The sequence below is a fragment of the Alosa sapidissima genome, chromosome 17 (assembly GCF_018492685.1).
Source record: "Alosa sapidissima isolate fAloSap1 chromosome 17, fAloSap1.pri, whole genome shotgun sequence".
Taxonomy (NCBI): domain Eukaryota; kingdom Metazoa; phylum Chordata; class Actinopteri; order Clupeiformes; family Clupeidae; genus Alosa; species Alosa sapidissima.
The window spans coordinates 32,198,915-32,224,392 of record NC_055973.1 but is presented as its reverse complement, the minus strand read 5'-3'; the positions used below and the strand labels follow the sequence as shown (position 1 = coordinate 32,224,392).

Here is a 25,478-nt window from a genome sequence, read left to right as displayed (position 1 = left end):
TATTCACTGTTCTGCAAGTATAGCCTACAGACCCACCAAGCCTGTATGAAAAGCTCTTTCCATTGCCTTTGTCCTCTGGGAACATTGGGATGAGAACTACAATGACGTGTGCCTTCCACATTAGGCCTATCACTGAAATCGTTATTTTGAATGAATAGTTTAAAGAGTACATCATTAGACCACACCCATTCAAACCAGTTTGAAACAAGAAGAGCTATTTGAGAGTTTGGGAAGGCTAGCCTACAATTTATCCCAAATAGTGTAGAAAGTAGGCTATATTGCTCTAATATGGGCTACAACAGTTTATGACATCAGGTTTTGTTTATAATGTAGGCCTACAAAGGGGAAAAACTAGTGTGGGAACAGTTTGCTTTTATGACACATAATGACATCATCATATACATGTTATGGGAGGTGCCCTTTAGGATCATTTTCCTGCCATGACCCACCCACCTCTGTAAATACAATTTGAGAGTTGCCTTAGATACCAGCAACACACATGCAACTGAGCACTGAGGAGTACGTTAGAGATATGCAGACTAGCTAGGTAATAGGAACAGGTTGTATTAGCAGGTTGCATTATGGTTATTACAGTCAAGAGAGGAAACAGTTGACATTTCATTAAAATTGTATTAATATAAACAAAAGTAAAAAAAAAAAAAATACAACTTGATGCCCCATGGGAAATTGTAGACTAATTCATACAAGTTTTGAGACATGTGGCTATATGGTTTTAGGGGGTTAGTTTGAAAACGGGTCCAAGAAAGGAAATATTGCCACTACAGTTCATATATTTTATTATTTTTATCTCAACATACAAAATCAATTTAACTCTATAAAATAGCTCGTCAAATAAATAGCCCATCAAACATTCAGTGGAAATAGAATGGGTACAATACATTCAGGGAAATAATTCCAAGATCAAAGCTAGAACTCTAGAGCTCTGTCTCTTCCCCAGTGTCATCGTTCAGATAATACTCATCGTCAGTCGTAGTGGAGTCAGAATCTGACTCTTCAAACACTGACAAATTGCAGGTGTAGTTCTTGGATGGTAGGAGCCCTCTGGGCGACACGCTGTCAGGAGAAGAACGACTGCCCTGAGAGGAGGAGCTTGGAGCTCGGGACAGACGCCTGGTAGTGGGTGAAAACGTGGGAGATGGCGGAGGAGTTGGCTCACTTTCCCACGAAAATGAAGTTCTCTCCAGGCTAGCTGGGCTCCAGACTCGGTTAAGTGATTCGTTTTTCGGTATCTGAAGGGCTATAGGTGTGCCACTATGATCTGGGTTCAATGTGGCCTCCTGAGTCATAAGGTCATCCAGGGTCATGAGGTCAGCAGCAGATGTGAGGTCACCGATGCTGCTGGCCCTTGAGCTTGACCTTGAGATACGCCCAGTACCTGAGGGTCGACTGGACTGTACACTACTAACAGAGATGGACCGTTTGTGGTTCAAACCATACTTAATGTCTGAGCAAGAGTATAGCTCTTTGCTAGGCAACAGTCCCTCTTCATCCCAAGCACTGCTAATGCTATGGTCATGCTGTGGTTCACACAAAGATGTCGTTTTTCTCCTCGGTTTACTTGTGCTAGAGAAATTCCTGTCAGTTTTTACATCCTCTGAATAAAAGTCTATGGGACTGCTGGAGTTGGAGGACATTTTGGAAGTTCTCCAGTTGGCCGGAAGGGTGGAATACTGGTTGACATGCCTGTTGTTTAGTTTTTGCTCTTGTTTTGTTTTAACGTGACCTTTTGGTTGAGGTACTTTGAGAAATGACATCTCAGATTCCTTACTTTTTGGTGGCTTTGGTGGTTTGGTTGCTATCTGGTCATGTATGAATAGACCAGGACTGGTAGCAGAGGCAGAGTGGAAGTGACTGTCTCTATCTTTTGCCTGATCACATGACTCTAATCTGCCTTGGCTCCCTGGTATACTCGGCCCACTACTGGAAGCGCTCTGATGCAAAGATGTGTCCTCTGTCTTCAAACTTGCATCCCCATCTCGATATTTGACAGTAAATGACATCAATCGATCTAACATTTGGTCCATTCTGTTGCCAAAAGAATTTTTCTTGGTTTTCTCTAAAGACTGTGTCAGTGGTTTGTCTTCCTTCCGGCAAGAGCTGCGGTCTTTCTGGTTCTTTGAAGAAAACAAACTCCACTTTTGGCTTTGTGAATCTGATACATCCTTGCTCTTGTGTTTATCCACTTTCTGACCGCTGCTATCTGATTGGTTAAGTTTATAACCCTTTTTCTCAGTTTGTGTAGGAAATGCTTTGCTAACATTGTCACTTCTGAAAACCGGCATCTTGTCATGTTGTTTATGAGTCTGTGTTTCAAAAATAGAAACAGAAGCTGTTGATTCCGAGGGGCTTAAAGTTATTCTAGGAGATGTGCACTTACTGTCTTTGGCATCTGAAATGTACTTTGAAGTAGTTGAAACAGGCTGGTTGGTGCATTGTTGAACAAGTCCCAGAGTGTCTACCGACATAGATTTTCTGAGTGGTGCTGGTGCTGGTACTTGCGATGGCTGCTTGCCAACAGTGTTCAGCTGTTCCTCAGATAATTTCACCAACAAGTATGGTGAGCGTAAGGTGGACACAGTTTCTGAGGGGTTTACTGTGCTATCAAACGAGGCAGACCTCAGGCTTTTGGGATTCGATGGAGAGGAGACACTACCAGGTGTCTGCCTTGCAGAGCGGAGGCTGATATAAGGCGAGAGACTCATAGGGGACCTGTCATTCTTTTCAGAGATAGAAGAAGAACCAGGTACAGAGGTCCCAGTGGAATCTGTCTTTGAGATGGACCTCTGCCTGTCATGTGTACTAAGATCAAAACTAAATTTTGAGACGGGACAGGAGGTATGTGCTAAGCTGGATTCAGAGCCCTTCCTCAGCTGTATGTTCTTGTCTTGTGGTGGTGAAGAGACAAGAGTCTCTCTTCTTTGCGACTGAAGCAGTGAAGAAGGGGGTGTAGGTGAGGTGTCTAAAGCTGGGCTGCTAAGCCTGAAGGATGAGAATGTGGTTGGAGTGTGGACTGGGCTTGATTCAAACTGCTTCAGCGGTAGGATTTTCTCTTGTAATGGTGGAGACACAGGAGTCTCTCTTCTTTGCAACTGGGGCAGTGAAGAAGGGGGTGTAGGTGAGGTGTCCAAAGCTGGGCTGCTAAATTTGAGGGATGAGAAAGTGGTTGGAGCATGTGCAGGGCTTGATTCAGACTGCTTCAGCTGTATGGTCTCTTGTGATGGTGGAGAGGGAGGAGTCTCTCTTCTTTGTGACTGGAACAGTGAGGGAGGTGGCGTTGGGGAGGTTGGTGAAGCAGGGCTGTTAGGCCTGAGAGATGAGAATGTGGTTGGAGCACAGATATTACGTTTGGATCTGGCTGGAGACAGAGGATCTGGTGACTTAGATGGACTCTGGGACAACTGGGACTGCTTCCCAGCTGGGGCCAGATTTTCCACATTCTTTTGCCACAAAGGGGATATGGCAGCCCTCTCAACTGGGGAGCGATTTTTATCAGCAGCGGATATATAGTGTGGGGTGTCTGTGATGTTTGTCTCTCTGATAGACAGGGGCTTTGGGGCGTTTAGCAAGCTCTGTTGCACCAGTGGAGCTGTATTTGTGGAATTTCTTAATGGCAAAGGTGAAGTAAGGTTGGTTGACAGACATAAAGAATATTTTTCCCTCGGGGATACTGGGGTGTCGATTTGGGGACTTTCAGATACGGATGCCGTCTTTGACCGTCTGGACATAGTAGGTTTGTCAACCGTCTGGGCTCGTTGTATTCCATTATTATTTGATCTGGTATATCTGTCGAAATTGGTTACATTTCGTGAACTTGCATCTGTAGAGCTAGTTAGTGCGTTCAGGTTTCTTGATGCAAGGCTGTCATATACCCTAGGGATTCCACTGTAAATACTCGAGGAGTATGTTGGTGCTGTTCTTCCCTCACTGTCGTTAGTCAACATGGTTCCTACTCTGTTGTTGTTTAGAAGGTTTGACACATTACTTAAAGTATTTGTACGCCTCAAATTAGAAGTGTGTGAGGGTGTACTTTGTAGCAGACTATCTCCTTGTAACGTGTGTTGCCGTCTAAGCATGGATCCAGGGGTGGGACTAAGTGGAGTGTTTTTCAAACCATCCAGTTTGTTGTATTGTGGGGAGGTAGTTGTCTGCTCTCGGTCTGAATTGGAAGTTGTGTTAGATGAGCCAGGTATTTCAATATTATTGTTAGGATAAAGAAACAGACGTGGCCTCAAACTCTCAGAGGAGGTTGACAAGGAAAAGAACTCAGATGTCCCCTTTGGTTTGTTTATCGGACTAGAGAGGGGCTGAGGGGGACTGAGGTGTGACTTTGCCCTGTTCCTCTGTAATGTCACATAAGACATTGGTTCGGACATCCTTGACACATTTTTATTTTGGCGGTTAAGGGAGCTGTTTGAAGTTATGGGGTGTGTTTCTGAGGGTGTACCTGTACTTTTGGAACTCAAGTTCATCTTCCTGAAGGAAAGAAGTAGACTGCCAGTAGTGGTAGGAGGGGAGTTCATGCTGGAAAACTGGCCTGGTTGACTAACACTCCTTGACCAGTGGAGGTCCAGAGAATGGGGAGACACAGGTCTCAACACTGTATCCGCTGGTGAAGTTAGTGGGTGGACAACCTCTGTTTTAGCATCGGCCTTTCCTCCACCCATCCCTGCTGAAAAGGCCCTTGAGATGCGACGCTTTACAGGCCTGTTGTTCCTCAAGTTGAACAGATTGCTCGGTGAATCAGTAGAAGTACTGCTGGTCATGGACAGGGCATTCTCTTTATTGCTCACCTCTGGAAACACAACCTCCCTGCCAAAGAGAGATGAAGGCACATGGACTTCCTGTCTTCTCCTCTGCATTTCCTGTTCTGTAGCGTTTAGGCTTACATCTGCAGCACCCTGTTTCTGTTTCCTGGACCGGGCGCTCCAGTTAGGGGCAAGTCCGGTCACTACAGAAGACGTCAGCATGTCTGGAGCCTGGCCGTGCTGCGAATGGGTCACAGCAGAATCAGAACTCTGTGAAAAGGGAAAGATGATGTCCTCAGTCTGGTCCAAGAACTTGCATAAAATTGGTTGACAGTCACAGTTGGACTTTGCACTGGAATCACTTTTCAGTTCGTGTGGATTAAGTTGTCCTGTTTTTGTCACATTGCCCGGAACGGTAAACTCTGTGACCCTAATTTGTATCACTTTCTTCATATATTGTGCATAACGGTCTCCTGTTTCACCTTGTCTCTTTAAAATGACAGTGTGTTTGTCTTCTCTTAAATCCAGAGGAGAGGTATGGGATCCAAAGGCATTCTGTGATTGACATGACGTCGCCCTCTCATTCTCCAAATGCAATGTTGTCAGTTCCTCCTTAGCTGTGAAGAGTGCAAGTTCACTGCCAAAACTTTTTTGAGGAGTCTCTTCTTTATTTACCTGTCAGGACAGAGTACATAAAATGATGTCATGTTTGAGAAGTGACTCAAGGTGTAACCTTGGAAAGCAGTTATAAAAAGGCAGCGGTAATTCACAGCAGTGAGCAGCCAGGCAGCCAGGCAAGCAGACGTAGACTGATGACTATTTTAGTGGGCTTCCCACACCCAGCCACACCACTTTGTAAATGCAATCACAGCCCTGCCTTACCAGACCTGCCCACTAACTAAGCACACACAGATGGAATGTGCCATACTGATCAGATCAGCATTTACTCTGTGTCAACAAAATAAGGGTCTTATCTGTGCATTTGACACATAAATCATGTTGCCATAACCAATGAAAAGCGGTTAAAAATGTTAACGATAACTGATGTTTAAAACCACAGTGTAAAATGACAACTTACCTCTGTGTTACTAAATGTATCTTGTTGCTGTTGAGTCTCCTCTCTGGTTAAAAAATAAACAAAAAGTCAGTACGATAATCAATCCACATAATCAACATATACTTGTGGGCTGTGGTTAAGCTAAGTGGTTAGGCTAGTCGCAGTAGCCAGAAAAGTTGTGGGTTCAATTCCCGCCTTCCACTGTTGTGCCCTTGAGTAAGGCACTTAACCCCAAGTTGCTCCGGTGACAATGGGCCTTGCATGAAATATGTACGTCACTTTGGATAAAAAGTGTCTGCTAAATGAATAAATGTATGAATAAAGGTTGCATAGTGTAGTCCAGAAAGTAATACACATCTAGTTCTACATACTGTGCAGGAACCAGAGTTTAATGGAGGAACTGAAATTAGATGTTACTCTTTGGCCTTTACCAATATCAACAAAAATTATGCCTGCGTGGGAAAGGGATGACTTATGTAAGCTGTTTTGCTTCAGAACATCTGTACTTTTAAAGCAATGTATGGGACTTTAACTGAATCCAGACAAACAAGACCATCTGCATTCCAGCCTCCCACGGACACTGTACCAAAAAATGATAGACAGCTGCATTCTAGGTCACAATTTTTAAGTCAGTGATGTGTGAGCATTCAGTCAGTTTTGTGTGTAAAGTTACTACACATGACATCATTTAATACACATTTATACAAAAAATATTGACTGTATCTAAAAAGCTAGTGCTTCAGATGCAAGTACACACTTCCATGACTGCTCATGAACAGGTGATTTCTATATATGGCATGTTTCAATTAAGGCAGTCTGTGCCTGAAGAGATACGTAACGTCCAAAGGCCATTTGGCAAAGCGCTGCGGTCATGACTGATATGACAGTGTAATGGTTTCTTACACAAGGAATGTAACATGTATAATGGTTATCATTTTAAAATGATGTCAGAACAACTGGCAGCCAACTAGTGTATTGAAATGCTCAATCTGTGCCTAAACTAATTTGTCTGTGGTCTGACATCCTCTCTGAAAAGGTTCATATCTGTTGAAGGGGCATTCAGAAGAATGCCCCTAACATGGACAAAATCATTTAGCATTTACATAAACAGTTCTCAAATACATATGTGATGTGATCTAGGAAAACCCTTCACATGGTGCACTCAAAAATCCTTGATTTTTGCTCTGTTTCAACCCTCTTTGGTAAAATTTCACCAATTTAAGATACTGATACCATCCTAGCAACATTCTAGACAGTCCCCTAACAAAATCCTGGATACCATCCTCCCAAAATCTTGGATGTTGTTAGGATGGTATATCATAATCATAAGTTGGTAAATTTGCACCATGTGAAGGGGTTTCCCAGATCGCATCTGTGTATGTCTAACCATCCAGCCAACCAACCATTATGAATGACTGAAAGGTCCTTATTCTAAAAGAGAACTACAATGTTTTGCTGATTGGGTGAGAGGTTTTGCCATTTGTGTGTAGAGTTTTGCAAAAAAAGCCATAGTTACAAAAAATGTGCTTAAGCAATCAGAAAAAACTGTAAAATAGTACAACTGATCGATGCTTCCTGTTAATTGGGTTAAAAAATCTCTTTTTGAATTTACAACCTCAGCAAGTGTGGAATGCAATTTCTGCATGGTTCAGTTCCTTTCCGCTAATGACTCCAAGAATTTCTTTTTATAATATATCTCACACTGACTGATCATCACTCTGGGAGCAATAAACAAGATAAGTATAACTACACTATAATATCTATAACATTTATGTTTAGTTCTGATTGACAAAACAAAGCCATACCCACTGTATGTGCCATCTATGGAACGACTTCAGTTTCAAAAAATTTGACCTTTTCATAAAACATGTTCCTGTGATAGGACTTAAAAACAAATGATCCTTGGCAGATGTACATTTATGTATAGACAAAGAGAGCTCACCTGAACGTTCCACCTAGCGCTGCCTGGTCTTGTTCTATTAAGGTGTGGCCTAATTCAAGGATAGAGCCACACGTTGGTTGAGAAGGTTGAGTTTTATCCGGGCGAAAAGTTGGGTTGTCCTCCTTGATTCGTACAGTTCCACTTAGCAGTTCTGTTGGAAAAATGATTAACCTTATTATTTACTGTTTTACTTCCTTCTGCTGGAAGTAACTCTGATGTACTTCCTGTATTGCATCACTGTTATCCCCACAGTGGAATCAGTAATATGCTGTGCATGTGTTATTGTCAATCAGAGCTCATATATGGTATAGATGGATACTATAGATAGATAGATACTTTATTGTCATTGTACACAGATACAACGAGACATTGTTTGGAACAAACCTGAGATGCCCACAGATAAGCTAAAAAAGACTAAAATACATAAAATAAGCTAAATAAATAGATAGTTACACATGATATGCAAATTACACTTGTACCCATAAAAAATAATTTGCAGTGACTAATGTGTTTACACTAGCATTTCCATGTGACCAATTATGCAACATATTTCAGATCTGTAGGTATGCTTCCTAACGACTAATACACATGCAACATATTTCAGATCTGTAGGTATGCTTCCTAATGACTAATACACATGCAACATATATCAGATCTGTAGGTATGCTTCCTAACGACTACAGTTATGCAACATATTTCAGATCTGTAGGGATACTTCCTAACGACTACAGTTATGCAACATATTTCAGATCTGTAGGGATGCTTCCTAACGACTAAGACACATGCAACATATTTCAGATCTGTAGGGATGCTTCCTAACGACTAATACACTCTATGTGCACTTGGCCTTACCTGTATCTGTGGGCCTTTCGGTGCTGTGTGACAGCTCTGCAAGGGATTTGCTTCCAGGCTTATTTTTATGGTTCAGATCACGCTGGTGTCCGCCTTTAAGCCTCCGTTCCACATCCCTTATGTCCCACAGTCTTCTAGAGAACATACAGAACGTGTGAGCCAATCATTTTCAAGGTTAGTATTTCCGACTACTGTAATGAGACCACTGCAGTATCGTAGGCCCTGCTGTCCTATGACTGGCGCAATAATATTGGGCAAGCCATTGGAGAGCTTGATCCTATGTGTCTTGGCCTCTCGAGTTCTTTCCCAATAATGGCAAGCCTGTGGCAGGTAAGGTAACATCGTAAGGTAGTTTCATTTACATATTCAAATGTCTCAGTGCATTACAGTGTGAAGTAAAAACTGACAGACAAAATAAACCTCATACTCCAATTCTAGTTACTGCAGAAGGCCTAGGGCCTACTGCCACTGCCAAATGGTTCAAATCATTTTTTTCTTTTAAACATGTTTAAACCTTTATCTTCAGAGAAAAAAAATGCTTGGCCAATTAAAATAATATTATTGTGTTACTGGCCTACGAGCCAGAGGAAGGGTGCATGCACACGATTTACCCACTGGGAAGGTAACAACTCATTAGCGATAACTAAATACACTCTTATCATGGCGGGGCATTAGCCTGGGTGTTCCCATGCTGCCTTGCGTGCGATTTGATTCACGCTGCTAAGGCAGCCTGGAGACCATGGAGCAAATTTTCGCCTGAGATAGGGAACCAATCACAGAACAGGGGGGAAAGCAAGACGATGATGAGCTATGCACAGACGCATTTGATAGACATCCGTGGCACCCAATAAACGGATCTGGACATTTTTTTCAAATACGAGAAAATGAACGTTTGGTTCCCAGACCACGTCTCATTGAGAAGTGGTGGCGCTAGCCAGGCTAATTCCAACCGTCAATTTGGCCTACATTTAATGTAAAGGTCTCTGAGAGTCCGTTTTTATCAAGAAGATAGCCCTGAACATATTCTGTACAAGACTCTGTTTTATCAAGAAGATAGCCCTTAGGAGATAACAGATTCTTATTGTTTACACCTTGTGATGCGATGGAATGTTTATCAGTTGTCATACGCATAATACTGGTGACGTCATTCCGTGAAGCTTGAACTTCTGGGAGTTTGTTACATTCGTGAAGATGCTAGGAGCATGAGTTACGTATGTGTTTATCTGAGTTATTAGTAAAAGACCTCAACGTGAGATTCAGCCTGGCATTTTAATGACACACCTTATTCGAACTAATCTTAACATGCCCCACTAGCCTGGCTAGCGCCACCACTTCTCAATGAGACGTGGTCTGGGAACCAAACGTTCATTTTCTCGTATTGGGTGCCACGGATGTCTATCAAATGCGTCTGTGCATAGCTCATCATCGTCTTGCTTTCCCCCCTGTTCTGTGATTGGTTCCCTATCTCAGGCGAAAATTTGCTCCATGGTCTCCAGGCTGCCTTAGCAGCGTGAATCAAATCAAGGCAGCATGGGAACACCCAGGCTAGGTTGGACTGGCAAAGAGCCAAAAGCATGAACTGGACTGTGAGAAAATACTGATAGCGAGAAGGATTATTCTCTTTATGAGTCGATATTATCAGCACAAATGCAACTGGATATAAAACAATATTGACAATAATTTTAAAGGTTAAAAAAAGATACACATTGAAGTCTGGGAGCTAATACTGTAGGCTGCTCCAGTGTGTGGGCATTTATTCTTTAATTTACGCCAAAACGTATATTTGTCCTGGCACCTGGCCTCAAAAACAGGTTGGATGTGCACGCAACTACTCTGCTGAACTTCATTTTTAAACAGCTTGTGGTTGGCACAACCAACTTGGCTTGTGTTGTTTGGCGCAGCTGTCAAGTTGCTGTTATATAAAGTGGGTGTTGTCAGTTTGAGGATAAACCGTGAGAAACTTGACATGAATGTTTTAAAGTCCCAAATGACGCATTTATCGACAGTAGTCCGTATGTTTTAGAAGTGTGTTGATCACTGGGCTATCCTTTTTGCCCCAAACGTGTCCGGAGTGGCATAACGATAACGTAAGTTCTAGGTTTCATGCCTTACGTTTGTGCGTAACAACAATTGTAGACTACATGCGTATAGTTAGTTTAGCAACTTATTGAACTGATAAAGTTTAGGCAACGTTGTTGGTAACGTGGGTTATCTCAACGATATTAGGCCAGGCCTATCTCCTTTATCACGATTGAGAGTGATTCAATAGTCGTATGGGAATAGATGAGATATGCATGTGATCGTTTGCCATGACCATAGCTTATTCTCACTTACCTTTTTCTCTGAAAGGCTTTCCTACGAAAATCCTTCTGCGGAAGGAAAGCAGCTGGGAAGTTCGCTTTCTCTGTCTCCGACACACTGATCTCTCTAATGAATTCACCCGTTGACATCCTAACGTTAAGCTTAGCTGCACCTTACCAGGCTTGTTCGGTCACCTCCCGCTCAAGCCCTCGGGCGTGTTTTCGCAGCGTCATGGGCTGTTAGATATTATGACTACAGTAGGCAAACTTTAGTTCAGACTATTACATTCTTTACGCCTGACCTATGCTGCGTTCATTCCCCCAGTTGAAAGTTGACTGAATGCGCATCGGTTATGTAAACATGTGTGCACTTTAGACCGAATGATATCCTCACAGGGATAACAGATTCATAAACCATATCTGATAATGCTACAAGAAGGAGCTGTAGAGTAGCGAAGATGTTGAAGTCGACAAGGGAAAGAGTTTATCATTCCAATTCTGGAAGCTTTTGCATTTTTGGCCTATTCTGTCTTTGTCACATTTTCCATACCTTGAAAAGCTACTTTGCTATGTGTCTCACTGTCTCCAATAATCCATTAGGTTACATGACTCATGGGCGTGGACTATTCAAACATTAGGCGAGTTAGTCATTAGTCTAGTGCAGAGCTATAGTCTAGTGCATGTTCAAAGAATGACGATTGGGGGCGACGTTGCACTAAAATTGCTATTCCGATAGGCTATTCCACACCGGGGACCTACAGCCTAAAGGAAACTGCAGTAGGCCTAGGCCAAAGTTAATTGCAGGTACTGTAGATGTTTAGTAGTCCAATCTGACGTGAATAGCCACCGCATTGAATACTGTAAAACGTTACATTATAATTAAGCAGTTCGCAATATGCGATATTTACTTAGCCTAGATCACTTGGAGCTGCTTTCTCAATTTTGGAGAACAGTTGGTCTTTTATGACAGGGACAGGAGACTCTTTAACCTCTCAATCCCACAGCTGAATATCGACTCAAGTCAGAAAATCAATTTTAATCAGGATTTTTTTATTTTTTTGGATGTGTAATGAAAAGTGATTGTTTGTTCTGGCATCTTGGCTAATTGTGAAGAGATTAATGATGAGGACTGCTCTTTTTGTCAAATAGCTAGTAGTCATTAATTACCCTTATTAACTCACAGTGGGAGAGCCAGCAAGACTTGGACGACTGCTGCAGCACTTCAACACAGTGCACACACACACACACATACACACACACACACACACACTCACTCACTCACTCACTCATGCACGCACGCACGCACACACACACTCACTCGCTCACTCACTCACTCACACACACACACACACACACACACACTTTGGTACACTCAAGGACTGTATACAGTCTATGGGTACACTCATATTGACGGAATTTAACTGACATTTAACTGACTTAAAGGAACATTTCTTCAGAATGTTCAAGTGCTGCAGAAGTATCACTATATTGCTCTGTAACAGACTGCTTAATTCTTTTAGATGTTTTTGTTTTCCATGTCTTTGATGTTGAGCAATGTTTTACAAGACATTATTGTATTGTATTACACTGAATAATACTCCCCAAAAGCACGGATTAGTATCTATTTTCTAGGGATTAACCAGTCCCAAAAATGCTGAGTTTTTATGGTGAAAAGACTAGGCCATCGCTCTATAGGTGGCACTAGTGACAAATGTTCAGTGGGTTGCCAAGAGAAGAGGTTTTACATATTTCATAAGCTGCCTGTCATCTACTACAAAATTACTGCCCATCTTATGAAAATACATTGTCTCCCGTAGAGAATCTGACAAGGCCAATTCATAACCGTGGATTGATTTTTTTAAAACTGTGTGGCCACATTAAGGCAGGTCACTCAGAGCCCATTTTATAGTGGTTAGCATAATCAAGTTTTTACGTGTTCCCTAAAATGTAATCATGCAAGGCAATCACAGAAGAATCTACATTTGCTGTGCGAGAAAGAAAATGGATTTTGGACAAATCATTTTACTCACAGTCTGCATCATTTGAGGGTGCATTTTCAATTTGAGTTTACTTATTACATACATTATTACTTATTACATTTATCATAGCCAGTATATTTATACAGTACCATAGCCAAGGAAAGACAGTCATACAGGATGTGTTTTTGACATAGTTCATAGACTGTTATTCAATAACACTAAGTGGAGGCTCAGATTGATGGCACATTTCATATGAATGTCACATAAAAGGAAATATCTGATAAATACAGTATTCAATGTACATAATGCATATGTGATGAAATGACTATAAGCATAAAAGTCATAATTAGTCTTATAATACACTATAAGCATAAAAACAATGTGTTTTTGAGTTTGATAAAAAGTTATAAGTTTGGTGCTCAGTAAAGTTTGTTTTTTTCTCAGTAAAAAAAACCTGTGTATAGTAAAACAAAAAAAAAAGGTTTTATTCACAGGAAGAGTTGATAATCTGCCTAGTTAGTCTATCTTCTCTTACTCTGTTGGTTGGGCCCTCAGATAGGTGTTAATTTAATACATCCTCAATCACTCACAAGTTAATAAAAAGTGTCTAATAAAAAACTAGCCTACAATACGAGGCATTATGTTTTGTTGACAGTATGAATCATACTATTATTTTATTGACAATATGAATCATACTATTGTTTTATTGATAATATGAATCATACTATTATTTTATTCACATTTATATTTAATTTTGTTTGGATGTTCATTTTTAAGCTTAAGTCTATCTGAAGTAGAAGAAATGCAAGGAGCTAAATATTGAATCGTTACACCACAAACCATGTAGTGTCATCGGACTCTGGATCCCATAGAGTCCTGCTCTAGAGCCACTGAACATAATTGGGTTTTATTATTGTATTGAAATCCCTGAAAAGTTGTGAATTCTGCAGAATGCAATAAATAGCACAATAATCAGATGCCATACACATATACTGGAACAGTTATACATCTCTAAAAATGTCCAATTCAGCCATCATTTGTACTAATGTTTTTTGCAGTCAGAGATATAAAATATAAACACATATATGTGTTGGGGGGGGGGGGGGGTCATTTTCTAGTGCTCTAACATCATTTCTGAACTTGAGGTATATCCTGCAGTTTCTTTTATCCATTAAACAACCAACTAACTGAATTAATGAAGAAATAATCTAATTTTGCCTCCCCGACCCAATTGCTCTGCTTTCTCCTGCTCTGGCTAGGAGCCCTGCATTTCAAGCCCCTGGCTGGTGACTGAAAGGTTAACTGCAGGCAAGGGCAGGCTGCAGTATTGACTATAGGGTAATTATGCTTAAGTGGTGACTGGCAGAGGTAAATGGCAGTAACAGATTATCTGTTTTGAAGAGATGCATTCTTAGAATCAATAAGAGTCCATTTGTGGAAATGGAGCAATTTGGGGGAAAATACACCCCTGTGCCTACCTCGCACAGTACCCACTCCAACAGAAGTGGCGTGCCATAGTAGTTTCTATATATATGTAGGAGAAAAGAGGAAGAGAAAAGGCAACACCACGAAAACATGCTTCATTTATTTGCTTGCTGCAGACGAATGGGAGTAGGTCTATATTTTGCTCTTCTCAGTGTGTAGGAGTTGGTGAGAGTGTTTTTCAAAGGCCTTCAATGAGCAAATGCATATTTAGGAATAGTAACTGAAGACACCCCAATATGTGCGTATTTTCCTTTTGTGTGTGTGTGTGTGTGGGGGGGGGTAGATGTGGGTGTGTGTTTGTTTGTTTGTTTGTCTGTCTGTGTTTAATCAACTGTGTGACATCTCTTTCTCAACTGTGAGTGTTTAGCTGACATAAACGCGTGGCTGGTTTCACAAGTCTCTGAGCTGGAGTGTCTGCGTTTACCCCATAGCCCACACTATCGCCTAATTACTGATTGAATTAGCCCTGAGCACCAGTCACCGGCTGATGTCACCCCTGGCGGTGCGAGGCTACAGGGAGAGGAGCTAGCGTTGGCGGTATGGTGAGCTCTCTAAGTGATGAAGAGGAGTGGAGCTCCGCAGTGCAGTGGGTCTCCGAGGGGTCATAAAGAAGGCCCATTCATTAGCCGGAGACTTCCTCCTAGCCTGGTGTTACTGGCTTGCCCCTTCTTTCACTCTTTTTTTCTCCAGAGGTTCATGGTTCATCCTCCTTCTCGGTAGCCTCCAGAAAAGACTTGCAATGGCGCCGGGTTAATCAAACCGTTGCAGTTAGTCCTAATGGCTTACAATATGACGATACACAAGAGCCATAGTTACACGACCTAACTCCTATCTCTCAATCAGTTTAATTGACATCTGTGGGCCCACACCAATGAGCTTCCTTCTCTGTGGAGAGAGGTATTAGTTTACTCCTGAAGTGGCCCAGAGCTAGCATTCCTCCATGTTTGGGGTGTGAAATGTGCATTATAAGGCGCTAATCCACATGGAATGAAATTGGAAACTATGATAACAAAGGCCTACAAGTGAATTATGGGATACAATGATACGGGTCAATGACCACTTGGGTCGGACAGTGAGCCTTGCAGAAGAGGCATCTGAACGTGGCGGACGCATTGGTTACTTTAATGGATGTCTGGTACTTCCTTTTAATGCTGCGCCTCATCTCCCATCGCCTCGGAGCGGCCCGTTAATCCAATCAGCGAAGAGCGAGGACTCACTTCCCCCAGCGGACTTCAGGGGCCCCTCGTTTGTCTCTGCCGGGGTCAGCGGCGATGGCAGGCGTGTCTTTCACACTCACCCCTCCAGCCGCCATTCTTCATCGTCTCCCCAGCGCTGCCTTATGTCTCTTCTGGGACCTGCGGCTCAGCCGTCCTGGGACAGGAAGAAGGGGCAGTTGATCTGAGGAATAACCCATGGGTCAATACTGAGAGATGTATGAACCAGGGGTGGAACCATGAAGTTGGTTGAACAGGATTGACGTCTCAGTGGTGCTGTGGGTTTGGTGATATTAGTGATGTTAAAGGCCTTTAACCCTCACGAGGGCCTCAGATCTTTGCAACATTTTGGCACTGTGGGTTTGCACTACTCCACATTGTAGTTCTCTTCGAGGTGTATATGGTGGTGTCGTGGGCCTAAATTCTATGAAACACAGATGAAGTAGGTGCCTGCTTGATAACCCTTAGTGATATGCTCTCAAAAGCTGTTTTTGCCCACAAAGGTTGCTTTGTTGGTGATTTTATTTTTGATGGTACATAGGCTTGGTGGTTGACTGGCTGCAGTTGGTGCAGTTGGTGGTTGACTGGCTGCTATCTATAACACTAGAATTTTAACATCTCTCCTGTGAATATTTGAAAAATGTGATATGTGATATGTTTCAGCCAATCTGTGAGAGAATGATTTACCAGTGTCATCAACAAATACACTTTTAGCTTTAGACAAAATTATTTCATAGAAAAGGTACAAGCAGGGAGATTGAAAGGAGTGAGGATTTAGTGTGCAGTAAAATAGTGTCCATTTCCTACATTCTGCAGGTAAGACCAGACTATTAGAATTGTTTTAGTTTAAGGATATTGTTTGGTATGACCTAGATTTTTTTTCACTGCAGAAGCACCACTTGTTATTTTTCCAAAAGATATACTTCAGTGAATTTTTAGGAGACACATGAAAGAATGGTGAAATGGGTCCTGACTTATTACGTGTCCTCCAGGTCAGGACCCCCTCAGGTGCAAGCCAGGGCACTCTAACAAATCTATCTGACAAATACTCTTTCACAGGCAAACGCTCCACGCCAGACAAGTAAGTCTCTGGCCTCAGCACCGAGGGTTGGCCAATAAAAGTGTCTCGTAGACACAACAATGCATTTAACCATAATCACTTAAAAAGGCTAGACTTCCCACCGGTGAGCGCACAATAATATTAGATGTCTGCCTGGCCTCATGTAAGTAAATCATGATCCAGGCCGGCCAGGGTAGATTAAATACACCGCTGATTGTTTTATGTGGACAAAGAGATATTGGTAACAATAGACAGGAAACACCATAGAGACAGCCTGATGGTGCAGCGGGGGCCGCTGCAACGGAAACAGCATGAGGGGGGTGGCTGGTATGCAGCCGTGGACGTTATTGATGGTGATGCTCTGGCCGGGTCTGTGGTGCGGGATGCTTGCAGCCTCAGCAGAGTCAGAAGTCACCTGGCCCAGTTATGGCTCACTTTCTGCAAGCTGGCTTCCTCCCTCCCTAACCCCCCCCCCCCCCCCCCCCCGCCTCACGGCATCACAACGCACTCAGACTCCCGGTTTTTGTGATTACCCGACATTTCTTTTAGGCCCCCACCCCTTCCTCGCTGCCAGCGTTTCCTGCCAGATCTCTTTAATAACCATCCAGATGAGGGTTCCTGTAATAATGCAGCTTCCGTTTTTATTGATAATGTGTCAGAGAATCTCTTAGTGTCGTTATCGAGCACACAAGGCAAAACTGAATGGCATCAACTTCAGAGAAATAACTGATCAATAGCGAATAGCAAATTAAGTAATAGCATTTCTGTGTCGATGCATATTACAGCACAGTTAACAGCCCTGGATCAGCATGGCTCCACAGCCAGATCAATCCGCACGCGGGGCAGGTGTCTGGCCATGACAGCGTAATTGGCCATCAGAGTGAAGGAAGCGGGCAGGAACAATGCCCACAGGCCTCAGTAGACTCGCCAGGCCACTTTCAGACCCATGCTGGGCTGATGAGGGGGCATTGTGGTCTCCCCCACAGGGCAGACGGGCACAGCACAGTGGCCGCAGGGGATGAAGAACTGCTGCTAGTATTATGTGGGACAAAATGGAAGGTGGAATTGGGAGCCAGAGGAATCGGTGACTTCATTAAACATTAGGGAAGTTACTCTGGGTGAAAATGATCATTTGAGGTGGAGCTGACTGCTGATTGGTTGATTGATTGATTGATTGATTGATTGATTGATTGACTGACTGATATACATCTACATCTAATAAAACCAGAAGAGATAGATAGGCTATAATAAAATACAAAGCAGAGAATAGATGTAATACTTTCAAATGGGCTACGGTCAGTAAGCGCCAGGCATGCCAGTTTGAGGATCAAAAGATGAATCACTGCGTTTTCAGTTTGTATCCACTGCAGGCATGAAAATATTTATAATATAAATATTTTGTCCACCTGCCTCTGTGGCTGGTGGATTCCAAAATCGACCAGCCACTCAACTTTTCTGCCAGCCACTAGAGATACCATGACCAAAATGATCACGGTTATCGGTATTATTGAGATATGATTAAAATGTGCTGATTTTTTTTTTCTAATCCTACCACCAATGTTGGACAGAGCTCATAACTGGCCTGTTCTCCACACACAGTAACAAGACTAAAGGTCAACAAAACAGCTTTCGTATGCCATAGTGTCATAAAAGTGGTGTGGCTCCTTTAAGACAATCATCTGTCATCATCATCTGATTTTAATATTTACAGATATCTAGTCTATATTTAACATTTAACATGTATTTTCTATTTTGTATACAAACACAAACAATCCCTCTGAAACAGTGAAGGCACAGTGCTGCCCATGCCAGCAGTTTCTTTGAAGACAAAAGGAATTTGTGAGACATAATGTAAGGATGGCGAAGCATCGATAGATTTTCTATAGATCTATAGATCGTAGAACCATATTTAAATGAATCATATTTGATTTTCCAAATGCAAGAATAAGAGAGAAAACCCCCACATGCAAGCAAACCCATCAAAACCCACATAAATCTAGGAATGATGCAGTCTCTGCCCAAGCAATGATCTAATCGCATGAAGTATATCAGTTCAGGGAATTCCTCTCATTCAACGGTTCCTGGTAATGGCAGGTTAATATATCCTCATTAAAGAAGACTAGCTAACCATTTTAAAAGGGTACAGCGACTTTTGGTTTGTGAGGACGATACACGATCTAGCCTAGATGCCATGAACTCAAATATGTAATTTCACAGTTTTGATATGCATAATTGCCAAGCTCACATGCTCAGTCGTGTTTTGAGGTTTAATGAAATAGGTGGTGGAGACGCGGGGTTACAGCTGTGGCCCTGGTCGATCAGCTGCAGGCGAGCCTTGGCAGGCACGAGGGGGGAGATCAATAAACGTTAGAGTCGAGTGGTTGAGCGTGCTCGCAACGTTGGGAACACATCACACATCCGACAGCGCGCGGAGAGAGGGAGGAGGGACTCTGCTTCGCCTAAACCTAGAGCGCCCCTCAAACTGACAGGCGAGCTTTATTCAGGGACACCATGTCTATCCCCGAAACTGACAGCCAGAGTGGCCACTAGTGAACAGGAGACAAAGGCATTCTGAGCCTCAGAGGCCGTTTGTCTACGTGTGCTCAGTTGGCGGCTCACGGCGTTTTGAGTGTCTTTTATGAAACTCTGGAGGATGCGCGTGGACATGATTGCTATTCGAATTTTGTCCGGGTTGAGCGTCCTTGTCCTACATGCCCATGGCGCGAGAGTTGTAAGCGGTGAGTCGAAATTAATTACATTTTAAACTCGAGGAAAAGTTTAGCCTCATGGTGAGACTGCAGTTAGGCATACCTAATGCATAACTTATTTGGTATGGCTAAAACGCAATACGAGTGTCTAAAAGGGGAAATGTTTTTGTCAGATTTTGTCAATGAGAAATCTAAAATATTAATTGAAATATAACATGCATAAGGTTTTAATTAAGTTGTATGGTGAAGTATCCAAAAATTGTAATGCACTTCTGGATTAGAATTATATCTAAATTCTTAAATTTACCCATTGTGCGTGTGTGTGTGTGAGAGAGAGAGAGAGTGAGTGAAAGTGTGTGTGTGTGTGTGTGTGAGTGAGATAGTGTGTGTGTGTGTGTATGAGTGTGTGTGTGTGTGTATGAGAGAGGGAGAGAGAGAGTGAGTTCACAGTTGATTGTTGGACGTGACAGAAATCTTTGAACAGTTTTGTGCAAAAGTAAGCAATAGTACATTGCAAGGCAGTGCAAATAGTGACAACCAAAGCTGAGATCACCGGTATTAAAGAGATGTCTGGAAGGCTTTGACATAGGACAGTGGCGTTGAAGGATGGGGTCAAAAGTTTAGGAAATGGTCAAATGGAATTGAGGGATTGAGCATCAGCAAAGAGGGAGGAATCGGAAACAGAGGAAGGAAGCAAAGAGATGAAAAAGTGGGAAGTTGGTGCGTAAACTGCTGAGTCCAGTCCTCCTGCAGGACCCAGCCCATTACCGGACCCAAAGTGATGAGAGTGCAAATCTGGATCAGGCAATTATTTAAAGTACCTCCTGGGCAGTGAGCTAATGTTATTATTAGAGTTTTAACAGAGTGTGTATTAATCACGGTTATTATTCTCAATGTGCTGCTGTAACCCTGGCTTTTTATAAGAGGGCTTGAATTGCCCTCCGCCATTACCAGTGGATGAGCAGTGAGGTGGTTAAATTCTCGGCTCGGCTACATGATCATATAAAGCTATGACCAGCAGATGAAGAATGCTATGAGCTCATCAGCGCTATACCTTATCCATCTGCCCTTGCCATGTATCCTCTTTTAGAACCTCTTTTTTGCTTGTCTGTATAAGGGATGTATATCCAAAAGTAAATCCTGTAAATCCTTGACTGCCTCACAAAGGCTTGAATAACGTTGCTTGGAGCTTTATTGAGCTTCTGTTTTGTATTTGCTTCCTCTGTGTTGTCTGTCAGTCCACATTCACTCAGTATTGTGAGAACAAGTCCAAAAATGTTACAGTTATTGAAATGGTATTCGATTGGATGGTAATGGATCAGTTATGATTAGGATGATATTGTCTGCACCCAAGCAGCCTGTCAGAGATGTTCCACTGAAAGGATATATCAAGAAGGACTTTCAATGCACTACATTAAAACTCTCGGCAAAACCGGATGATTTAGTCTGAATTGTTCTACAGGCTATTGGATGGTTAAATTCTGGATGGGAGAACGATAACTTGTTTAGCCCTGTGACTCTCATGGGTCAGACAAATTGGGGAGAAAAGATCATCATTGCTCAGACAAGGCATGAAGAGGTTGAGACAGGCAGCGTGCGCCCCAGAGCAGCGCATCATCCATCTACATTTGTTAATTAGCGGAGTTCTTGGACCAAGAGGCAGGACTAATGAATGAAATACTCTGGCTTCCGTGCATGACTGGACTGAAAATATGCTGCTTCTGGCTCTCTGCATCTGAATCCCAACTTCAAACTTTGTTGCCTGACTTGTCTGCTTATTGTAGAGTAAAATATTCAATAATAGAATGGACTGCTATTACAAAAGACATATTTTATATTAGATTCCACTTTATTGTCATTGAGTACAAGTACAAAGACAATGAAATGCAGTTTGCGTCTAACCAGAAGTGCACAAAAAGCAGAAAAGTGCAATGTGATATACAAAGTATAGACAGGTGGTGCATAGACAGGACAAGAAATATAGTGCAGTGTAGACAGTAGTAGGCCTATACAGTTGGTTTACAGAAGGTGGTTTACAGTGATATAAATTAAATATGTGCAGTCTATTAGCAGTTACCTTATAAGAGCAGAATAAATATGGCTATGTAGTATGAACAAGGTATGATGTGTGACGTGCGCATTTTCACCATAAAATTTTAGTGAGAAATTTGAACTGTGATATGGCAATGTGAAAACTCATAAGCCATAACTCAAATTCAAATATATAACGTATATAATATGTCTACATTATAACAACTTTATTCTAATGTGTACACAATATAACAACCATATTCTAATAATAATATAGCAACCTTATTTTGATGTATGTATATAATATTAAAACCTTATTCTGATGTATGTATATAATATAACAGCCTATTCTGATATGTAACATAATGACCTTATTTTGATATATATAACATAACAACCTTATTGCAGGCCAGATATGTGATATATATATAACAACCTTATTGCAGGCCAGATATGTGATATATATAACAAGCTGATTGCAGGCCAGATATGTGATATATATATAACAACGTTATTACAGGCCAGATATGTGATATATATAACAAGCTGATTGCAGGCCAGATATGTGATATATAAATAACAATGTTATTACAGGCCAGATATGTGATATATATAACAAGCTGATATCAGGCCAGATATGTGATATATAAATAACAACGTTATTGCAGGTCAGATATGTGATATATATATAACAACGTTATTGCAGGCCAGATATGTGATATATATATAACAACGTTATTGCAGGCCAGATATGTGATATATATATAACAACGTTATTGCAGGCCAGACCGTGTGCCATGGGGGCCCAGAGCAGCCGTGCTACAAGATCGCCTACTTCCGCGACATGACGAGCCGCGTGGCCTTCTGGGAGGCGAGTCAGGCGTGCGAGCTGGACGGTGGCTCGCTGCTGAGCGTGGACAACGCCGCCGAGCAGCGCCACGTCGAGTGGCTCCTGCGGGAGATCAGCAGCATCGCCGACGGAGACTTCTGGATCGGCCTGACCCGCTCGGACGGCGACAGCACCCAGGAGCACGCCGGGGTCACGTCCTGCCCAGACCTTTACCGCTGGACGGACGGGAGTGTGTCGGAGTTCAGGTGAGCGGCGGTGGCAGGACGATACACAGCTGATGAGAAAAGAGGAGACCAGCAGAGATTCCTTACGGTCATTTGGAAGCTTTTAAACGACAGACACGCATTGGTTGGGCATATTGTACACAGCTATCAGTTATGTCAAGTGGGACCTGAACGTTGGTTCCACTTCTGTGGGTTTGTGTGCATGTGATTGGTTGATTTATGCTGTCTTCATGAACCTGTTGTGATGTTGCTGATTGGTGATTGGTTGATTTATGAAGAACCACAGGTTCTCACAGTTCTCACAGGTTTTCAACAGTTCTGAATTGAAATAGATTTGGTGATTATTGTGAATGTCTGCACACTTACATCACTTATGCTACCCTAACATTCCTGTGTGGTGGCGTTGACATGGCGATCACTTATGCTACCCTAACATTCCTGTGTGGTGGCGTTGACATGGGCGTGTCCTCTGCCCGTCTCTAAGGAACTGGTACTTTGACGAGCCGTCGTGTGGGGGCGAGGCCTGCGTGGTGATGTATCACCAGCCCACCGCGCATCACGGCCTGGGCGGAGCCTACCTGTACCAGTGGAACGATGACAGATGCAACATGAAGCACAACTTCATCTGCAAATATGAGCCAGGTGACAGAGAATATGCAGACGTCTGAATAAACATGACATGTGACGCTTATGTCCACTTAGACTGCTTCAGACAGGGTTGAACACAGTGTTGGACAGTCCAGAAATGATTAGAACAAACAGCCGCATTTCTTCTTTTGTATGTTCCATTCCAACAGATAGAAACCAGTGTCAAACATTTAATCACAAATGCGAACAGACACATCCACATAGGCACACACACACACTCATACAAAACATTATGACAAAGTTATCATTTCTGGTCTAGAGAGCCATTTGGTGAAGGAACAAGGGGACAGGCCTGGAATTCGTGAAACAGGTGAGAGGCTTTCCCACTGCTAATATTACAGACAGGATTACGTAACATACACACCTGTGCCTTGGAAAAATGCTCTTCATGCCACACCTGTACACTTGGACTGGCAACATTCCTGAAACAGATTAAATAGTTTGGGGGAAACAAATCCCTATAAACCTTAAACAGCCACGTTGTTGGTCGTTTTGAATAATAGTGATACTATAATGAATTCATTTATTGTAATATAATGTATTATGATGATGTAATATAATGTATTATTAGCCTGTAACCTGCTCTATGCTAGTAAATCTTACAAGCATGTTTTCACATTCTGTCCAAAACTCTGGCTGAAACACACTGTTGGTATAACAGGAAGACATGTTTACAAATGTCTATGCATTCTCAGACACTCACGCATCAGAGGAGTCTGCGAACACGAAGCCAGCTGTGGATGCGGAGGACGGGGAGAGTCCAGTGTTAGTGGCTGACCCCTCAGGTAACACATGAGAGCACCATGAGAACGCAGAACAATTCCTAATCTGACCGCTTATGCGCTCCAAATCTGACCGCTTATGCGCTCCTAATCTGACCGCTTATGCGCTTATTGCTGGTGCTTTCTCTGAAATGTTCTCCAGTGTTAGGATATAGTGTTATAGTGTTGTTAGGAGTGTTAGGATATAGTGTTATAGTGTTGTTAGGAGTGTTAGGATATAGTGTTATAGTGTTGTTAGGAGTGTTAGGATATAGTGTTATAGTGTTGTTAGGAGTGTTAGGATATAGTGTTATAGTGTTGTTAGGAGTGTTAGGATATAGTGTTATAGTGTTGTTAGGAGTGTTAGGATATAGTGTTATAGTGTTGTTAGGAGTGTTAGGATATAGTGTTATAGTGTTGTTAGGAGTGTTAGGATATAGTGTTATAGTGTTGTTAGGAGTGTTAGGATATAGTGTTATAGTGTTGTTAGGAGTGTTAGGATATAGTGTTATAGTGTTGTTAGGAGTGTTAGGATATAGTGTTATAGTGTTGTTAGGAGTGTTAGGATATAGTGTTATAGTGTTGTTAGGAGTGTTAGGATATAGTGTTATAGTGTTGTTAGGAGTGTTAGGATATAGTGTTATAGTGTTGTTAGGAGTGTTAGGATATAGTGTTATAGTGTTGTTAGGAGTGTTAGGATATAGTGTTATAGTGTTGTTAGGAGTGTTAGGATATAGTGTTATAGTGTTGTTAGGAGTGTTAGGATATAGTGTTATAGTGTTGTTAGGAGTGTTAGGATATAGTGTTATAGTGTTGTTAGGAGTGTTAGGATATAGTGTTATAGTGTTGTTAGGAGTGTTAGGATATAGTGTTATAGTGTTGTTAGGAGTGTTAGGATATAGTGTTATAGTGTTGTTAGGAGTGTTAGGATATAGTGTTATAGTGTTGTTAGGAGTGTTAGGATATAGTGTTATAGTGTTGTTAGGAGTGTTAGGATATAGTGTTATAGTGTTGTTAGGAGTGTTAGGATATAGTGTTATAGTGTTGTTAGGAGTGTTAGGATATAGTGTTATAGTGTTGTTAGGAGTGTTAGGATATAGTGTTATAGTGTTGTTAGGAGTGTTAGGATATAGTGTTATAGTGTTGTTAGGAGTGTTAGGATATAGTGTTATAGTGTTGTTAGGAGTGTTAGGATATAGTGTTATAGTGTTGTTAGGAGTGTTAGGATATAGTGTTATAGTGTTGTTAGGAGTGTTAGGATATAGTGTTATAGTGTTGTTAGGAGTGTTAGGATATAGTGTTATAGTGTTGTTAGGAGTGTTAGGATATAGTCGGTGTGTGAGTTCACAGAGTCCAAGAATCTGTTTCCATACGAATCTGAAAGAAAGAAAGGGTCATAAATAAACAGCCATAGTCTAATAAATGGCCTGCAGGTTTTACAAGGCATTTTAAGTGGATGTGTGTTTTCAACATGGCCTGGTTTCTCAGGCCTTACTCTTTAAATATTATTGCATTAGTCCACTTTGATGTAGAGGGTGTCTCTGTCTCAAATGGTACGTAGAGCAAGTAGTTCATGAACACTAAGTGCAGTTTATTGGTTT

The 25,478-nt window shown here is 42.0% G+C and overlaps 2 protein-coding genes across 2 annotated transcripts in view; one reads left to right on the top strand and one right to left on the bottom strand.

Moving 5' to 3' along the window:
- Positions 1–355: 355 nt before the first annotated feature.
- zmp:0000000991 (mucin-12) lies at positions 356–11,227 on the bottom strand. Its single transcript, XM_042067439.1, has 5 exons — positions 10,952–11,227; positions 8,618–8,751; positions 7,766–7,916; positions 5,845–5,887; positions 356–5,441 (listed from the first exon to the last, which is right to left on the bottom strand). Exons 1-5 carry the CDS (start codon positions 11,065–11,067, stop codon positions 936–938), a joined length of 4,950 nt encoding a protein of 1,649 aa, XP_041923373.1. The 5' UTR covers positions 11,068–11,227; the 3' UTR covers positions 356–935.
- Positions 11,228–19,092: 7,865 nt separating this feature from the next.
- Positions 19,093–25,478, top strand: part of chodl (chondrolectin) — an 8,995-nt gene continuing 2,609 nt past the window's right edge. The window contains exons 1-5 of the mRNA XM_042067445.1: positions 19,093–19,393; positions 22,177–22,489; positions 22,953–23,110; positions 23,376–23,426; positions 23,812–23,901. Of these exons, the coding sequence (XP_041923379.1) occupies positions 19,294–19,393; positions 22,177–22,489; positions 22,953–23,110; positions 23,376–23,426; positions 23,812–23,901 (712 nt within the window). The 5' untranslated portion in view covers positions 19,093–19,293. The remainder of the gene's footprint in view (positions 19,394–22,176; positions 22,490–22,952; positions 23,111–23,375; positions 23,427–23,811; positions 23,902–25,478) is intronic.

What these genes read in the sequence shown, in the direction of transcription:
- zmp:0000000991 (XM_042067439.1), bottom strand. Translation starts at nt 11,067, where the DNA reads ATGTCAACGGGTGAATTCATTAGAGAGATCAGTGTGTCGGAGACAGAG. An exon ending in GCGCTAGGTGGAACGTTCAG is followed by an intron (nt 5,888 to 7,765) that starts GTGAGCTCTCTT and finishes TTTTTTAACCAG; the next exon opens with AGAGGAGACTCAACAGCAAC. An exon ending in ATACATTTAGTAACACAGAG is followed by an intron (nt 5,442 to 5,844) that starts GTAAGTTGTCAT and finishes CTGTCCTGACAG; the next exon opens with GTAAATAAAGAAGAGACTCC.